Source organism: Oncorhynchus keta, chromosome 4 (genome assembly GCF_023373465.1).
Source record: "Oncorhynchus keta strain PuntledgeMale-10-30-2019 chromosome 4, Oket_V2, whole genome shotgun sequence".
NCBI classification, from domain to species: domain Eukaryota; kingdom Metazoa; phylum Chordata; class Actinopteri; order Salmoniformes; family Salmonidae; genus Oncorhynchus; species Oncorhynchus keta.
Window position 1 is genome coordinate 61,781,410 of NC_068424.1, and position 17,812 is coordinate 61,799,221.

At 40.0% G+C, this 17,812-nt stretch overlaps 2 protein-coding genes across 51 annotated transcripts in view; one reads left to right on the top strand and one right to left on the bottom strand.

Moving 5' to 3' along the window:
- Nucleotides 1-1,693: 1,693 nt before the first annotated feature.
- Nucleotides 1,694-10,097, bottom strand: LOC118380214 (protein ATP1B4-like). Of its 50 annotated transcripts, none has more exons than XM_052512176.1 (12): nucleotides 9,932-10,097; nucleotides 9,607-9,676; nucleotides 8,549-8,774; nucleotides 6,687-6,815; nucleotides 6,447-6,554; nucleotides 5,647-5,846; nucleotides 4,977-5,033; nucleotides 4,772-4,864; nucleotides 3,859-4,653; nucleotides 3,650-3,742; nucleotides 3,243-3,277; nucleotides 1,694-2,752 (listed from the first exon to the last, which is right to left on the bottom strand). In XM_052512176.1, the coding sequence occupies exons 2-9, from the start codon at nucleotides 9,670-9,672 to the stop codon at nucleotides 4,492-4,494; spliced, it is 1,041 nt and encodes a 346-aa protein (XP_052368136.1). In that variant the 5' UTR covers nucleotides 9,673-9,676; nucleotides 9,932-10,097; the 3' UTR covers nucleotides 1,694-2,752; nucleotides 3,243-3,277; nucleotides 3,650-3,742; nucleotides 3,859-4,491. The 50 variants fall into 50 exon arrangements, with proteins under 50 accessions (XP_052368136.1, XP_052368092.1, XP_052368034.1 ...); XM_052512132.1 differs by having other exon boundaries at nucleotides 1,694-2,857; XM_052512074.1 differs by having other exon boundaries at nucleotides 1,694-2,997.
- A 1,225-nt stretch (nucleotides 10,098-11,322) lies between these two features.
- Nucleotides 11,323-17,812, top strand: part of tmem255a (transmembrane protein 255A) — a 29,246-nt gene continuing 22,756 nt past the window's right edge. The window contains exons 1-3 of the mRNA XM_035767223.2: nucleotides 11,323-11,602; nucleotides 15,575-15,717; nucleotides 17,679-17,741. Of these exons, the coding sequence (XP_035623116.1) occupies nucleotides 11,548-11,602; nucleotides 15,575-15,717; nucleotides 17,679-17,741 (261 nt within the window). The 5' untranslated portion in view covers nucleotides 11,323-11,547. The remainder of the gene's footprint in view (nucleotides 11,603-15,574; nucleotides 15,718-17,678; nucleotides 17,742-17,812) is intronic.

Genomic DNA, 17,812 nt, shown 5'->3' on the forward strand with positions numbered 1-17,812 from the left:
CACGATAAAGGGAATAGAGTGTCCATTATGGACGTCCCAGTGCTATGTTATGGGTGCAGTCATCACTGGTATATTAGTAGGTGTCTCCTTTTAAGGTCATATGAACCTATTTCTATGGAAGTTCAATGTGTTGCAGAGAACAATGGATTGATCTACACTTAATCTCTCCAATGGATTGGTTGGATTCCCATATTGTTTAGTGTTTTGCGCATCAATAAGCCTCAAATAAACAATGTAATTTAATCTGACTTGATACGTTGTGGTTTTTATACTTGATGCGTCAAATCATGTCATTTTTTTCAGGATTTTGTGTGAATTCCTTAATGTTTATAGTACATGACAGATACACATTGTTCAATTAGTCAATATAATTTAATGTTTATTGTTAACATTTGCTACAGTGGTTTTATTAAACAATATAAATTGGCATAACGCTCACCATTTTAATATTTCTTAGGCAGTTTTGATCATTGACTGTACCATATCAACATAATGAATAAATCATTCTGCAATGCCTTTAAATATACACACCACTACTTATTTATTTGGATCGTGAAACTAAAACTTTTAATTTGGCACTCTACTCCAGCATTTTGGATTTGAGATCAATTATTTGACATGAGGCGACAGTACAGAATGTCACCTTTTATTTGAGGGTATTTTCAAATCTGTTTTACCATTTAGAAATTAAAGCACTTTATTTATCTAGTCCCCCTATTTGAATGTGCCATAAGCATTTGGACTAATTCACGTATAGAGTTGGTTTCCTGGAAACAGACTAAGTCTAGTACTAGACTAAAAAGCTTGTAGAGAATCTCCATTAAAATAGCTTTTTAGTACAAGACTAGGCTTAGTCTGTTTCCTGGAAACCAACCCTTAGTGTATCACATTTTGTCTAAAGTTTAGTATTTGGTCCCATATTCCTAGCACGCAATGAGTGCATCAAACTTTTGACTCTTCACATTTGTTGGATGGCAATGGGTGCATTTGCAGTTTGTTTTGGTTGTGTTTCCTTACGGATTATGTTTTGCGCAATAGAAATGAATGGAAAATAATGTATTGTGTCATTTTGTAGCCACTTTTATTGTAAATAAGAATAGAATATGTTCCTGAACACTTCAACATTAATGTGGATGCTACCGTGATTACAGATAATCATGAATGAATCGTGAATAATGATGAGGGAGAATTACAGAAGCATAAATAGCTTACATAGATGCACAAGCTTGATGTAGTCATTGCGTGCTATGACTATGGGACCAAATACTTAACGTTTAACTAAATGTAATACACTATAAGTGAATTTATCCAAATACTTATGACCCCATCGAATGGGGGGTCTAGATACATAAAGTGCTTTAATTTCTAAATGGTAAAACCGATATATATATGAAAATACCCTCAAATAAAAGGTGACATTCTGTTCTGTCGCCTCATACAAAAAAAACAACATTTGATCTCAAATCCAAAATGATCGAGAAATTTTAGGTTCACTGTCCAAATAAATACGTAGGGAAGTGTATATCTGGGAAAAGTAGACCTTCCGAGAATGATGGCTAAAGGATAGTCATTACTTTATCTTGTTTGTGCATGTGTAATAAGTTATGTTTAATATACTGTGCTTGACAACCTTCAACGTAAGAAAAGAGTTGCATGTAAAAAATATATAATACATTCCTATGGAAAAAAAGCATTGTTCTTATCAACATTGTATTTATTATAGTATATATCAGAATAAATACATGGATACCAGGTTTAGTAGAATCATAGAAAAGGTACAGTAACAAGGATTAATTCTAGGCCTAAATCAAAATAGCCTGTTATTTCATGAAGAGTGTGCAAGACTGGCGTACAAGTTTAGCAACAATGTGACCTCTGTCGGTTTCCACAGTAGATCTTACTTTCCATCAGCTAATATAGAGATCAAAGTCAGCCTGCAGTATTACAGTCTCAGTAGCAGTCTTGTGTTCATACAAAATAAAATAAAAATGGCAGCATATGCTGAGTATACAAAACATTAAGGACACCGGCTCTTTCCATGACATAGACTGACCAGGTAAATCCAGGTGAAAGCTATGATCCCTTGTTAAATCCACTTCAATCCGTGTAGATGAAGGGGATGAGACAGGTTAAATATGGATTTTTAAGCCTTGAGACAATTGAGACATGGATTGTGTATGTGTGCCATTCAAAGGGTGAATGGGCAAGACAAAAGATTTCAGTGCCTTTGAACAGGGTATGGTAGTAGGTGCCAGGCACACCGGTTTGTGTCAAGAACTGCAACGCTGCTGGATTTTTCACACTCAATAGTTTCCCATGTGTATCAACAATGGTCCACTACCTAAAGGACATCCAGCCAACTTGACACAATTGTGGGAAGCATTGGAGCAACATGGGCCAGCATCCCTGTGGAATGCTTTTGACACCTTGTAGAGCCCATGCCCCAACAAATTGAGGCTGTTCTGAGAGCAAACGGGGGTGCAACTCAATATTAATGTTTTGTACACTCAATGTATATTATCAATAAATGTAGAATAAGGAGCTATCAAAAAACAACAACAAAACCTGAAATGTAACCTAGTCATTTACTGTTTATCTTACTGAAATGTAACCTAGTCATTTACTGTTTATCTTACTGAAATGTAACCTAGTCATTTACTGTTTATCTTACTGAAATGTAACCTAGTCATTTACTGTTTATCTTACTGAAATGTAACCTAGTCATTTACTGTTTATCTTATTGAAATGTAACCTAGTCATTTACTGTTTATCTTACTGAAATGTAACCTAGTCATTTACTGTTTATCTTACTGAAATGTAACCTAGTCATTTACTGTTTATCTTATTGAAATGTAACCTAGTCATTTACTGTTTATCTTACTGAAATGTAACCTAGTCATTTACTGTTTATCTTACTGAAATGTAACCTAGTCATTTACTGTTTATCTTACTGAAATTTAACCTAGTCATTTACTGTTTATCTTATTGAAATGTAACCTAGTCATTTACTGTTTATCTTACTGAAATGTAACCTAGTCATTTACTGTTTATCTTACTGAAATGTAACCTAGTCATTTACTGTTTATCTTACTGAAATGTAACCTAGTCATTTACTGTTTATCTTACTGAAATGTAACCTAGTCATTTACTGTTTATCTTACTGAAATGTAACCTAGTCATTTACTGTTTATCTTACTGAAATGTAACCTAGTCATTTACTGTTTATCTTACTGAAATGTAACCTAGTCATTTACTGTTTATCTTATTGAAATGTAACCTAGTCATTTACTGTTTATCTTACTGAAATGTAACCTAGTCATTTACTGTTTATCTTATTGAAATGTAACCTAGTCATTTACTGTTTAGCTTACTATGTAAAACCTGAAATGTAACCTAGTCATTTACTGTTTATCTTACTGAAATGTAACCTAGTCATTTACTGTTTATCTTATTGAAATTTAACCTAGTCATTTACTGTTTAGCTTACTATGTAAAACCTGAAATGTAACCTAGTCATTTACTGTTTATCTTACTGAAATGTAACCTAGTCATTTACTGTTTATCTTACTGAAATGTAACCTAGTCATTTACTGTTTATCTTATTGAAATGTAATCTAGTCATTTACTGTTTATCTTACTGAAATGTAACCTAGTCATTTACTGTTTATCTTACTGAAATGTAACCTAGTCATTTACTGTTTATCTTACTGAAATGTAACCTAGTCATTTACTGTTTATCTTACTGAAATGTAATCTAGTCATTTACTGTTTATCTTATTGAAATCTAACCTAGTCATTTACTGTTTATCTTACTGAAATGTAACCTAGTCATTTACTGTTTAGCTTACTATGTAAAACCTGAAATGTAACCTAGTCATTTACTGTTTATCTTACTGAAATGTAACCTAGTCATTTACTGTTTATCTTACTGCGTAAGTAAAAGTGTCCTGCCTTCACCATTCTTCATATTGTAGCCCTTGGAGTCTACAAAACACAATAGATATGCTGTTGAAAAGTACAAACTCAAAAGAAATTAGTACACAATTTGATTTAAAATCAAAATGTGCTTAACATGTTCCTCTTATATCCTAATTGTACAGTGGGTATTTATGTCTATTAATAATGTCTTAAATTATAAATTGCATAGCTACAGAGACAAACTACCTGTGAGATGAGCCTTGTGTTTCATAAACCTAGCTAGTGGCATTAATCTAGCTAAGTATTCAATGGTAATATTCAGTTTCTATACTTAGCTTGTGCTCAAGACTATCTGTGAGGTGTCTGTGTCGTGTGTTGTGTGCTTATGATCCATTAACATTCCAAATGATTGCTTTTTTCAGCAAAAGGCACAAGAGTACATGAGGAAATGGGAGAAGAGAGAAGCTGGTCAACTATTTTATGCAAAACAAGGATTCAACATAATGTTATTTTTTCCTATATTCTCTTTTCTCCTGGTTGTCATGGGGACAGCATTCAGCATGGGGAATACTACTATGCGCCCACATCGAAGGAGAAGGACACACTGCCTAGGAAGCGATCGGTAGGCGAATCATTGATGATGCCCTTGCCATTGAGTTTGCATTTTACAACAATGTGGGTGTCATACTGCAGCCCATTGAAGCGCACGGCCACCACCGGTGCTGTGTAGTTTACCTGGGAGAAGGGATATGGGACACAAGCAACTTGAGTGGCTATTGTCACTATGATCATGCATATAATCTAGATCATGAGAGCAACAGTGGAAGTCATGATGCTGAAAATCCTCACTTACATGTCTCAGCTTCCCATAGTAAGGGTAGTACATCAGGTTGAAAATGCTTTTTGGGAAGAACTGAAGTTCTCCTAAGCTTTCTGGCGCACCTTTCTGAAAGAGTGAGAGGTCACCTAGTGAGTTATATTTTGGTGACTAAAGCAGTTATTATATTCAGTTACGAAGAGATTATGTTTGGAGGGAGGAATGCTGATCGTTACTGTACCTTGACTCCACAGGTCACGTTTACGGGAGTGCCATGGCCAGGTAAATAGCCCAGTATCTACAGGGAAAGAAATGAGAGCAAAGAAATGACCCTTGTATTGTTATAACGTTATTTTGATGAGAAACCATGTAAATCTGTGCATATTTATAATTCACAGTGGTTATCTTCCGTTTTCTACCTAGCGATAATATTAATTTTGGATATCCCCACCAGGTTTCACTCTAAAACGTTAAAAATGGGGACAATAAAACTATATGCTACAGTATATAATGGTAACAATAACATTGATTTGATTCACAGGAACGCTGTAATCATATAACAAGACCGTTTTTATCTGCTCCTCACAATGGCCACAAGATGTCACTGAAATCTGGCAAAGAGAGTCCAAACAGATCTGGGATCAGGCTATCCCTCTATAGCATCATATTGTGGCCACTGTGAGGAGCAGATAAAAACGGTCTTGTGATATGATTACAGCGTTCCTGTGACTCTACTGTAGCATATAGTTTTATTGTCCCCATTATGAACATTTTAATATTATCAATAGGTTAAAAAAAAGAACATTTTAAATATGCATAGATTTACAACATTGTTTCTCATCAAAATTATGTTATAACAATGGATCCTCCATGGGGGAGATCTCTACGATCTGATCTGAGCTGTGTCTTACCCGGTTCATTCGGAGGAGGATGCAGGGTTTCCCCTGGGAGAATCCAAAGTGGGGGTCCTGGAGCCCCGAGCACTCGCCCAGCCAGGACCTCTTGAACTGGCACGCCTTCCTCTCTGCGCTTTCCCCTTGTTCATCCTGCATGAAGTACGCGTCCTGCGGACACTGGATGTTCCTCTGCTCCTGTACGGCATCATTGTATGCTGAAAGAGATACATAAAAGAAAATGGTCCTTTTTTCATGGGGGGTTCATGGTTAGCAGTGAAACACCATTGATAATTTAAAGAATGGTATATGCTACTGTATGTCAAGGAGTGTGACTGGTTGAAAAAATAGAGACATGAGGTGGATGGGAGGGGTGGGCTCCCATAAATAAACCAATTGTTCCGCCAGGCCTCTGATTCAGGCAGCCTGACCAAAGCAGGGAACTGAAGAAGGGGGAAAATGTAGCAGAACTCAATGGATACGCTCTGCCCACAAAGAGGCTTCCCTTCCCAGCATGCAGTTCTGCCAGTGGCGGTTTGGGCATGGGACAAAGGTAGGGAAGGTGGGGGGAGAGGATTAACTTACAGTGTGCCTGTTCTGCTTCAATATCATACCCCCAACATTCCCCAACATGTCCCCAACATTTGAATCCCATTGACAAACACTATCCTCAGCTAACTTTCAGCACACACTCCCGCATTTTTGTACAGCTAAAAGTAGCATTTGAATCAACATGGTAATGTCATGTTCACGGTGGAATTCATGTTTCTATTCAAGTTGGGCCAGATGCCAACTATTCCATCATGCATCTGACTCACGTCTTAGTTGTTCTTCCATTAGCTTTGCATACTTCTTCCAAGACTTGCGGTCAGATGCATTGAAGGCAATCTCATAGTGCCCATCCAGTTGTGGGGACATCGTCATACCTGCCAAAGGATACCCATAGACAGTCAACTGTGCTTACGTTCAGATAGAATGGACAGATAGAAGGATGGAGGAGTGATAGAGGGATAGAATGACAGAGAAATAGGGAGTTGTGGGGTAGAGTTTATATTTACCTGGTGGCATCACCCTGTCGTTGTGGGTTGGATGGTAGGGGCTGATAGACAGCATGAGGCACCACATACAGGCACCAAACATGGCTGCCAGGAATGCATACAGTGCCGTGTAGAAGAGGATGATCAGAACTAGAAGGAGGTAACATGGATGGCAGATAAAGAGAATGAATTCAAACCAGTCATTATAACTCAATTTCATGGAGATGATGAGAAGAACAGCGAGGGTAACAGTGGTTATGGCTATCAGCGTGATTTGGAAAGACACAAGCACAGCATCAGAACAGAAAGTCATTGATTTGAATTGCCTATATAATGAAGTATAATGAATCCCCTGTTATTATGTTGGAAGTTGGAATTGTCTGGGCTGTCTAGACACTCCTAATGGCTTTGCTCAGGATGCTCACTATTGTGTTAATTAAACCAATACAAAAGAGTTGTCTCTCCAAGTCTGCAAATGGGAATCACTCCAATCAGTTTGTATTTTGTTACGAAATATATTTGTTAACAAACTCATTCACATTATCTGAACTATATGAAAAAAAGAAAACCCTGGGAACTGCCATTGTTCTCCCCCAATTGCAATTAGTCCATTAGCAACTAATCAAACCCAAACGTGCCCTAAACTAAAGGCTTTTACTGCGCAGGCAATTTCACAGGAGACTAGTTGCAGCCAGCCTTGCGTCCCCTGAGCCCACAAAGGCCTTACTGTTTGAGCTCAGTGAGAATTCACCCAGCAGTCCTTTCACTCAGGAACACAGTGAACCTCCGGTTGCCATCGTAGTGACGGTCTTTTGCAGCCATAGAACCATGGCCAGCTCCAAGTAGCCCCAATCACCCCACTCTGTTAATGTGTCCCCCTCTCACACTCCTCTCACACAGGAGACACATCACAGACTTCAAACTCAGTCCCCTCTCCTTTCTTGCCAGGGGGCACATGGGGCCCCATTCCTTCACAAGTGTGCATACATAGCTTTCTGAAACTATCGCTCCTTTTCCTGAGCCTGGCCTTTTGTCTTCTGTATTACTGGGCACGATGATGAAAAAACAGCAAGTTTTCAGCTTCTGACGTTTTCAGGAGGAACATGCTCTTTCTTGAGACATTTTTCAAAGCTTGGCTCCTTGGACTGCTCTCGTATGGTAGAGTTCAAACCCAAACGCGTCACATAGCAACAAGGCTGTTGGATCAAGAGCCCTGCGCCATCATCACTGATTCAACAAGCCCCAGGAAACAGCCTCTGCCAAGAAAGTTTGTCTGACGACTGCGCCGAACAGTCACTTGTCTACTCCCTATGTGTTCGCCTGTGACCGTGAGGCCGCGAGCACGCTAGGGTCAAATGCAGAGTTCACGGGAGCTTTGGGAAAGAGGCAGTGGAAAGCCAGGTGAGGGGTATGAGGAATGTGATTCCTGGCCAGTGCGCTGCCCGGAACAGCGCACTCCCGCCGGGAATCCGTCCCCAGGCAGCCTTGTTTTTGTCCACATCGGGACAGAGTTGTCTGTGCACCTATGTAAACATGACGCTCGGGGACACACACACTCACAGTCCAGTGAACAGAGGCGAGGAACGAGGTCCCCCCCCCCCCCAGCTACAGCCCATCCCAGCCCATCACCCAAAAACAATAAGCCACGAAACCACCACTTTTGCTTCAACCATTGGCGATTAACATTGTAATGATTACAAATGAGAGAGGTTAATGGCTCTATAAAGAGGTTAAGTACCAATGTGTCAGTAGACCTAATGTTGCAGTTTTGAACACTGCATAATGTACACGCTTTAGCTGTTATCTTGGGGGTGGAATATTTTGTGTGATGTGATATGTAAGCTCAACATGCAGTTCTGCTACTACTGAGCACTTCTACTTACACCAGCTATGCCCAGTGCGGCCCATGAACTCTCTGGTCTCTGCGTTCCACAGATATGTCTTCACATCGCCTGCTTTCTCGTGGAGCGTTCTCTTAGGTTTGGGCTTGGGCTTCCATTTCTCAAAGTTCAGGTCTTCCTGCTCCAGAGGTTGATGTTCTATCAACTCCTCCTGCACCTCTTCCAAGGCCTCTGACACTGCGTGCTTTCCAGGCGGCGCCTCTGCAGACTGGCACAAGGAATAAATAGAGGGAGAAAAGGAAGGTAAGAATCACCCCAGTCCGACATTGCCTTGCCACGATGTTGTCAATCAATATCTATTGGTTCTAACTCATTATAGAAAGCCATTTTTTGATTATTATAATCAGCCATGTTTTTAGGTTAAGCGCCATGAATATTTTTATATAAAGACTGTTATTCCCTATTTATCGAGTAAATGCAATTTTCCAAAACAGCATGACATCCGCTGTAGCAACGCTCCTCCACAATGGTCCTGTCCCATTATGTTTCGTAGTCCTCTTTGGGAGGACTCTCCTCCTCGAGGTTGACCTTCCTGCTTGGATCAACAGCTGCATCCAAGCTGGAGGGTCACGACGACAGCCAGATGTAAAACACTGATTCTCAGCATAGAGAGGCCCAAGAAAGATCCCCAGTGGTCAGTGAAACCCCCTGGGGTTTTAAGAATGTCACTTTCTTAATGAAGTGGAGTTTAAGAAAATGTTCTATGGCTTTGTTGTAAGATCAAATGCAGTTTTTTAAAAAGCATCCTGTTATTTGCAGATGGATCAATTACTGGTAGGCCTTCTGGATGTTTAAAGAATCCAAATCAGAACTAGATCTGATATATGGCATGCAGGTTTGATGGGTTAACAGTTACAGGCAGATAGGGATTTTATTTGATTATATTCTGACATAAATGGGTAAGAACTGAATTAATGATGAATTAAATCCATGAGGTATGGTACCCCAATCCTCTTGCAAGGTGCACTTGTAGACAGCAGAATGAGTCCCAGAAATCAATTAGTTTTCATGTCATCCTCTGTTTTCTAAAGTGGACTTACTGGATTTGGTGAGTAGTTTCCATGGTGCTCTTCCTCAGCCCCTCCCGCCGTAGAAATGGGCTCCATGATTCTTCACAGAGAGAAAGGTACTTGTTAAACCAATCACATCTACTACCTTCTCCAAGGAATTAAAGCGGCACATCCTAACATCCTTAGAAAGTAATACAAGTCCATTGCACCCACTGTTTCCGACATTTTTGCGTGAGGTCTACCAAATAACTTTGAAAAACCATTACAAATGTTTTTATCCACAATTGATTTTGGCACAGCTCCAGGGTGTGATTTCCCCAAAATATATATATATTGTAAACGAATCTTGACATACCTGAGTTTTCTTTAGCAGGGAAAGTTCTTTGAGTGTCTTGAATCCCTCTTGACCCTAAGTAGAACGAATTCTAAATTGGTCAAAAATAAATGTGGGATTTCATTAGAAAGTTTTACGCACACAAGGGGAGCCGGGCAAGAGAAGCTCCTCACAGCTAGGCGAGCATCATAGTGAATGAGTGCATACTGAAAAGAGGAACACGGGGGAAGGGGGGGGGGCTCGTGGGAGAGAGGGAGCAATGTCTTTTTTTAATCCCAGACGAACTTTTGGCAACAGTGTAGGGGCCGATGTACAGCATTCTGCACACGCACACCAGTGTCACATTGTCTGTTGAGTTGAACTGAGACTCAGGCATAGACGCAGCGCACCGAAAATGCTATTTCTATGTTATTCCAGACATGCTACTTACTGTATGTCAATCACTGTCGTGCTTAAAGCTGCATTAACTGTTTTTTTAAATTAATAATGTATCTATTTTTTGTGCTTTTTAAATGGCCACTGCTTGTTGTAGGCTATGCTAAGTGTAATGCAACGAGTCAATTCCAATAGTGTGATCCTCTGGGCCTAATATGGTAATCTATTCGTTCTTCCAGGTTTCCTCAAACTGCTCCCTTTCATTGTGATCTGCGCTAATAGGTCATATATGCGTCATGATTAGGTTTACGCAGATAGCTCATGATGACGAAGACTACTTGCACTTCACAGAACAACAGTTTTATGGCGAGCAGCCGATTGTGGTCGGTTGGGTCTGTCACTGTCAGAGAGAGGTGCAGACTTCATTCACGATCAGACCCAACGTGTGCAAATTTGCAACCGACCACCATCGGCTGCTTGCCATAAAACTGTTGTTCTGTGAAGTTCAAGTAGTCTTAGTCATCAAGAGCTATCTGCATAAACCTAAGCATGACGCATATAGCACCTATTAGCGCAGATCACAATGAAAGGGAGCAGTTTGAGGAAACCTGGAAGAACGAATAGATTACTCAGAGGTTAGGCCATGAAGATTATAGCAGTTGATGGTAACAATTTTGAATGTTGACATTGGGTGGCGCTCGAACGTCTCCAAATTGTTAGCCTATCCTACTCCACTCTTGCTTATTATGAGCCTTTTTATCAGCTGTCTTCCTGTCTGATCAAAATAACGGTTATATTCTAATGACTGTATATAACAATAATAAAGACGAATACAAAAAAGCAGAAACTAAATACATCTATATATTTTGGCTATAAGTAGGCTATATGAAAATGTTCAGCTAATAAATTGAGATAAAATAAGCCAACGATTATTTTAGGACTGATTTAAATGAGTTAATGTCCTGAGTGTGACTGTGACTGGAGCGTGGTGCATGCGTAAAACTGTGCACCTATTGACGCTCCGCGGTTCACGACGGATGAAGACAGTAGAGAGTGGACATGTCAATAGACACTAATGTAAAAGAGACAGCCACGGAGGTGGCGCGGGGAGGTCTGCTATTAGAGAATGCCACTGCAATCAAATGTCACGCGTGCATTAGCTCTTAGCAGTAAACACGTTTTTGTTCCGCTTGTTTTGTGTCTAGTTTTAACCTTGAATCATAATTTTGGGCCTATATTCAGCTCCCGCGGTTAATTAGAAAATGCCTCTTGTACAGAATCAACAAGCCGGAATAATTTTGACAGAAACTCCTATAGGTACAGTATGTATGCGCGAGGTCAACCGCATGGTTACAGCAAAAATGATAGGCTACTTGGTGCAATATAGTTTTGTCTGTAGCCTACTGGCTAGTATGGCTAATGTAGGTTACATTGGACTGGCTGACTGTTTTTCTTTTTTTTGTGGGTTTGTCAAAATCCCGAAGAAAGGTACAATTTGTCACATTGTCAGGATAAATAGATAGGATGTAATACTAACTCTGTGGGAATTAAATGTGTTTGACACGAGCAGGGCAGTTCTTGATTAATATGGGAAAGCCGCTAGTTTACATTAGATAGATACAGTATATTTCTGTTATTTTTGCTCGGGCCACTGCAGGTGCAGCCATGCAGCATTAGATACAGCGATTATGTATTTGTTACTTTGCCAACAACATTCACATACCCACGGCACGTTACATTGTATTTGTGTTTCTTACAAAGTAGTTCTATAAGATGTTATTACCATGCAATTATTCATTAATTACATGGTTATAACAACACGTGCACCTGATTCGACATCAGACAATTCGAGCGCATAGGACACATATACATTTTTTGTTCGAAATTTAGTTCTTTAAATAGTCTTGTTATGTTCAATTCTCTAACTATATAGCATTCTAAATACCCCAAATCATGTTGTTAAAGACAAAATAATACTAGATAAAGCCAGTATTATCAAAAATGTATGCTACCGTGAATCGTCACATTGAATCGATAATGTTAATAATGAGAAACAAATTATCAATGTCTAGATGATAATATATTTTAACTACACATGCATGCATTTTGAATGGAATGGAGCAAGGGGAACGACAGGGTTAGTTTAATCAAGGCTTTAGATTCCTTGGTTTATTACACAGCTAACCATAATACACTCCTATTGATATTGCCCTATCAGTTGAAGAGGAGTGTATTATGACTTACACAGGAATACTACTGTCAAAAACTATATTAGTACAATCCCAAAAAGTGGTATATTGAGGCGATATAGAGGTATGTTGAGGGTATATATAGGTACACTACATTACCAAAAGTATGTGGATACCTGCTCAACAAACATCTCATTCCAAAATCATGGGCATTAACATGGAGTTGGTCGCCCCTTTGCTGCTATAACAGCCTCCACACTTCTGGGAAAGCTTTCCACTAGATGTTGGAACATTGCTGCTGGGAGTTTCTTCCATTCAGTCACAAGAGCATTAGTGAGGTCGGGCACTGATGTTGGGCTTTTAGGCATGGCTTGTAGTCGGCGTTCCAATTCATTCCCAAGGTGTTAGATGGAGTTGAGGTCAGGGCTCTGTGCAGGCCAGTCAAGTTCTTCCACACCAATCTCAACAAAGCATTCCTGTATGGACGTCACTTTGTGCAAATGTAACAGTATAGACTTTACGTCCGTCCCCTCGCCCCGAACCAGGGATGCTCCGCACACGTCAACAGTCACCCTCGAAGCATCGTTACCTATCGCTCCACAAAAGCAACGGCTCTTGCAGAGCAAGGGGAACCACTACTTCAAGGTCTCAGAGGAAGTGACGTCACCGATTGAAACGCCACTACTGCGCACCACCGCTAACTACCTAGCCATTTCACATCGGCTACACACCCCCTTTTGACCTCCTCCTCTTTCCGCAGCAACCAGCAAGGGGAACCACTACTTCAAGGTCTCAGAGCAAGTGACGTCACCGATTGAAACGCCACTACTGCACACCACCGCTAACTAGCTAGCCATTTCACATCGGCTACACTCCCCCTTCTGACCTCCTCTTTCCTCAGCAACCAGTGATCCGAGTCACGGCACCAATGTAACAGTATAGACTTTACGTCCGTCCCCTCGCCCCAAACTGGGCGCGAACCAGGGATGCTCTGCACACGTCAACAGTCACCCTCGAATCATCGTTACCCATTGCTCCACAAAAGCCGCGGCTCTTGCAGAGCAAGGGAAACCACTACTTCAAGGTCTCAGAGCAAGTGACGTCACCGATTGAAATTGCCACTAGTGCGCACCACCGCTAACTAGCTAGCCATTTCACATCAGCTAAACAAAGGGCATTGTCATGCTGAAACAGGAAAGGGCCTTCCTCAAACTGCCACTAAGTTGGAAGCACATAATAATCTAGAATGTATTGTATGCTGTAGCATTAATATTTCCCTTCACTGGAACTAAGGGGCCTAGCCGTACCATGAAAAACAGTGTCAGACCATCATTCCTCTACCACCAAACTTTACAGTTGACACTGCATTCAGGCAGGTAGCGTTCTCCTGGCATCTGCCAAACCCAGATTAGTCCGTCGGACTACCAGATGGTGCGACTCCAGGTAACGCGTTTCCACTGCTCCAGAGTCTAATGGCGGCAAGCTTTAAACCACTCCAGCCGACCCTTGGTATTGCTCATGGTGGTCTTAGGTTTGTGTGGTGCTGCTCGGCCATTGAACCCCATTTCATGAAGCTCCCGACAAACAGTTAATGTGCTGACGTTGCTTCCAGAGGCAGTTTGGAACTCGATAGTGAATGTTGCAACCGAGGACAGACGATTTTTACGCGTTATGCACTTTAGCACTCGGCGGTCCCGTTCCACGAGCTTGTGTGGCCTACCACTTCGCAGCTGAGCTGTTGTTGCTCCTAAACGTTTCCACTTCACAATAACAGCACTTACAGTTGACTGGGGCAGCTCTAGCAGGGCAGAAATTTGACAAACTGACTTGTTGAAAAGGTGACGTCTAATGACGGTGCCACATTGAAAGTCACTGAGCTCTTCAGTAAAGCCATTCTACTGCCAATGTTTGTCTGTGGAGATTGCATGTTTGTGTACTCAACTTATACATCTGTCAGCAACGGGTGTGGCTGAAATAGCCGAATCAACTAATTTGAAAGGGTGTCCATATAGTTTTGTATATATAGTGTGTATTGAGGGTATATATATGTATAGTGAGGGTATATACAGGTATATTGGCGGTATATACAGATATATTGATGGTATATAGAGGTATATTGACAGTGTATACAGGTATATTGAGGGTATATAGAGGTATATTGAAGGTATATATAGGTATATTGTGGTTATATAGAGGTGTATATACAGGTATATTGAGGGTATATACAGGTACAGTGCATTCGGAAAGTATTAAGACCCCTTGTATTTTTCCACATTTTTTTATATTACAGCCTTATTCTAAAAGTGATTCAATTAAAACATTACCTCATCAATGTACACACAAAGCCCCATAATGACAAAGACATTTTTGTAAATGTATAAAAACAAAAAAACAGAAATACATTATTTACGTAAGTATTCAGACGCTTTGCTACGAGACTCCAAATTGAGTTCAGGTGTATCCTGTTTCCATTTTTCATCTTTGAGATGTTTCTACAACTTGATTGGACACCACCTGTGGTAAATTCAATTGATTGGACATGATTTGGAAAGGCACACACCTGTCTATACAAGGTCCCACATTTGACAGTAAGAGCAAAAACAAAGTAATGAGGTTGAAGGAATTGTCCATAGAGCTCCGAGATAGGATTGTGTCAAGGCACAGATCTGGGGAAGGGTACCAATTATTATTGTTAATTTGAATTTTTTTAGGTGGTGCTTTGTTTGTAAATTATGTCTGAGTGTTGGAGAGTGCCCCTGGCTATCCATAAATAAATAAAAAAGAAAACTGTGCCGTCTGGTTTGCTTAATATAAGGAATTTGAAATGATTTATACTTTTACTTTTGATACTTAAGTATATTTTAGCATTTACATTTACTTTTGATACTTAAGTATATTTAAAACCAAATACTTTTAGACTTTTAGTAGTAATTTACTAGGTGACTTTCACTTTTACATGAGTCATTTTGTATTAAGGTATCTTTACTTTTACTCAAGTATGACAATTAGGTACTTTTTCCACCACTGTGTATTGATGGTATATACAGGTATATTGAGGGTATATACAGGTATATTGTCTAAAGCTGTGTTTGTCTTCCAGGATCATTCAAACAGAGGAAACGGAAGTCCATCATGGTCACTATGATGTTGCTCATTGTGTCTGTACTCATCCTTATCTTTGGACTGGCAGCCACCACCAGGACACAAAACATCACAGTCGGTGGCTACTACCCTGGAGTCATTGTAAGTAGAAGTCTAACATCTTACTGTCTTAGCGATATGTCATACCTCAAAGATAAGAGGGTAACACTATAATGTATCACAAGACTTGTCATGAGTATATAACCCTCTTGTAATGGCTTTATCATCTTCTCGATCCTGACTAAATACCAGCCATTTTGAGAAAGTTGAAATGTTGTTACACAGAGCAAAATAACATATTAAAAGCTGGATTCTTATAATACATTATACATATTTTATACATGCTTATACATGCTTCTATAATAGCATTATTATTGTTATTATTATTATTATTATAATTAGTTATAAACAAGAAATTCCGTCACAGATTTACTATTCTACTCTATTCTATACCATTGTATTATATTATACTCTATTCTGTTCTACTCTATTCTTTTCTACTCTAAAGCGCGTTATGCCTGCAGACTTTAATTAACTTTTAAGTGTTTCTGAAAAGAGTATACCATCCAGGGTAATATGCTCTGGTTGATTTAAGCTCTCTTTTAGCTGCTTTGGAGTGACAATTTGAGTGATAATTTATGATGGTCTCTCAGAGGGTGGCATTTCATCCACATTCATTATTTAGCATGTTTGTCATTAGAGGATGAAACATGTACTCATCATCCATAAATTGGCTTCAGAATCCCCATCTATACAACCCTCAGCATTCTGCCTCAGAAGAAAGCAACAGTGGTGGTGCTATAGAGCTTATACTAATATATTGTAAGCCTTATTCTAAGCCATTATAAAGACTCATACATGCTTTTAACAAGTTCTAAAGAAGAAGCTTCCTCACAGTAAAAATAAATGTCCTTCGTTCTATTCTATTCAGTGTGGATTATCAAGGCACAAGGCGAGACCCAGATGCAGACACAGGAGGCAGATGGTTAGAGTCTTTGATATTTATTGACAATCCAAAAGGGGTAGGCAAGAGAATGGTCGTGGACAGGAAAAAGGTCAAAACCAGTTCAGAGTCCAGGAGGTACAGAGTGGCAGGTGGGCTCGAGGTCAGGGCAGGCAGAATGGTCAGGCAGGCGGGTATGAAGTCCAGAAAACAGGCAAGGGTCAAAACCGGGAGGACTAGCAAAAGAGAAAGCAGGAGCACGGGGGAAACACGCTGGTTGACTTGAAAAACGTACAAGATGATCTGGCACAGAGAGACAGGAATAACAGGATAAATACACTTGGGAAAATAAGCGACACCTGGAGGGGGTGGAGGCAAACACAAGAAACAGGTCAGGGCGTGACAGTGGATGTTGATTAGGCTGTCTATAAGAATAATAATAATAATAATAATACCATGGCGCTTGTAACGCCAGGGTAGTGGGTTCGATTCCCGGGACCATCCATACGTAGAATGTATGCACACATGACTGTAAGTCGCTTTGGATAAAAGCGTCTGCTAAATGGCATATATTATTATTATTACTTTCACCACATGTATCTTACTGAGTGATCAATGTCACGATCATAGATATGGGCCCTGTTCGAATACTTCAGAAATGCATCCTTCCTTACCTTCCTACCAGTGATGCTGTGGTAAAAAATAGGTGGGTAAACGCTGATCACCGATTGTGGTGAAAAAAAGTAACGCACCCTATACTTTCAATGCCTTTTTCAGCAAAAGGTGGGTAAACTGTTACAGACCTGTGATTACTTCCATGAAGTAATCACATATCTGAATTTGTTTGATTGATGAAAGTAATAAGGTGGTGATCTTGGACACTTATGCAATCATTTATAGATGTTTACTTGCCTCAAGGAAACAAGGAAGGGAGGATGCATTTGTATAGTATTTGAACAGGGCCATTTTATTATTTCTGGGGAAAGGTAATTTGGGTGAATCGAATGGAAGGGCCATTTCCTGATCCTGAGGTACTCAGTGTTGTAATTGATGATTCAAATTAATTTCCTATTTATTCCAGTTCCACTGGCGCCCTATCAACAGTCTGCTCTTTTTTCAGCTGGGCTTTGGCTCCTTCCTGGGAATCATCGGAGCCCATCTGATAGAAAACAAGAGGCAGATGGTAAGAGGAATTATATTACGCCTGCACTTCCGTATCAGTTTCTATGCCACGGCTCTATATCTCTCTGCAGA

What these genes read in the sequence shown, in the direction of transcription:
- LOC118380214 (XM_052512096.1), bottom strand. Translation starts at nt 9,672, where the DNA reads ATGGAGCCCATTTCTACGGCGGGAGGGGCTGAGGAAGAGCACCATGGA. An exon ending in CCGCACTGGGCATAGCTGGT is followed by an intron (nt 6,816 to 8,548) that starts GTAAGTAGAAGT and finishes ACCTCCTTCTAG; the next exon opens with TTCTGATCATCCTCTTCTAC. An exon ending in AATGGAAGAACAACTAAGAC is followed by an intron (nt 5,847 to 6,446) that starts GTGAGTCAGATG and finishes TATCTCTTTCAG; the next exon opens with CATACAATGATGCCGTACAG.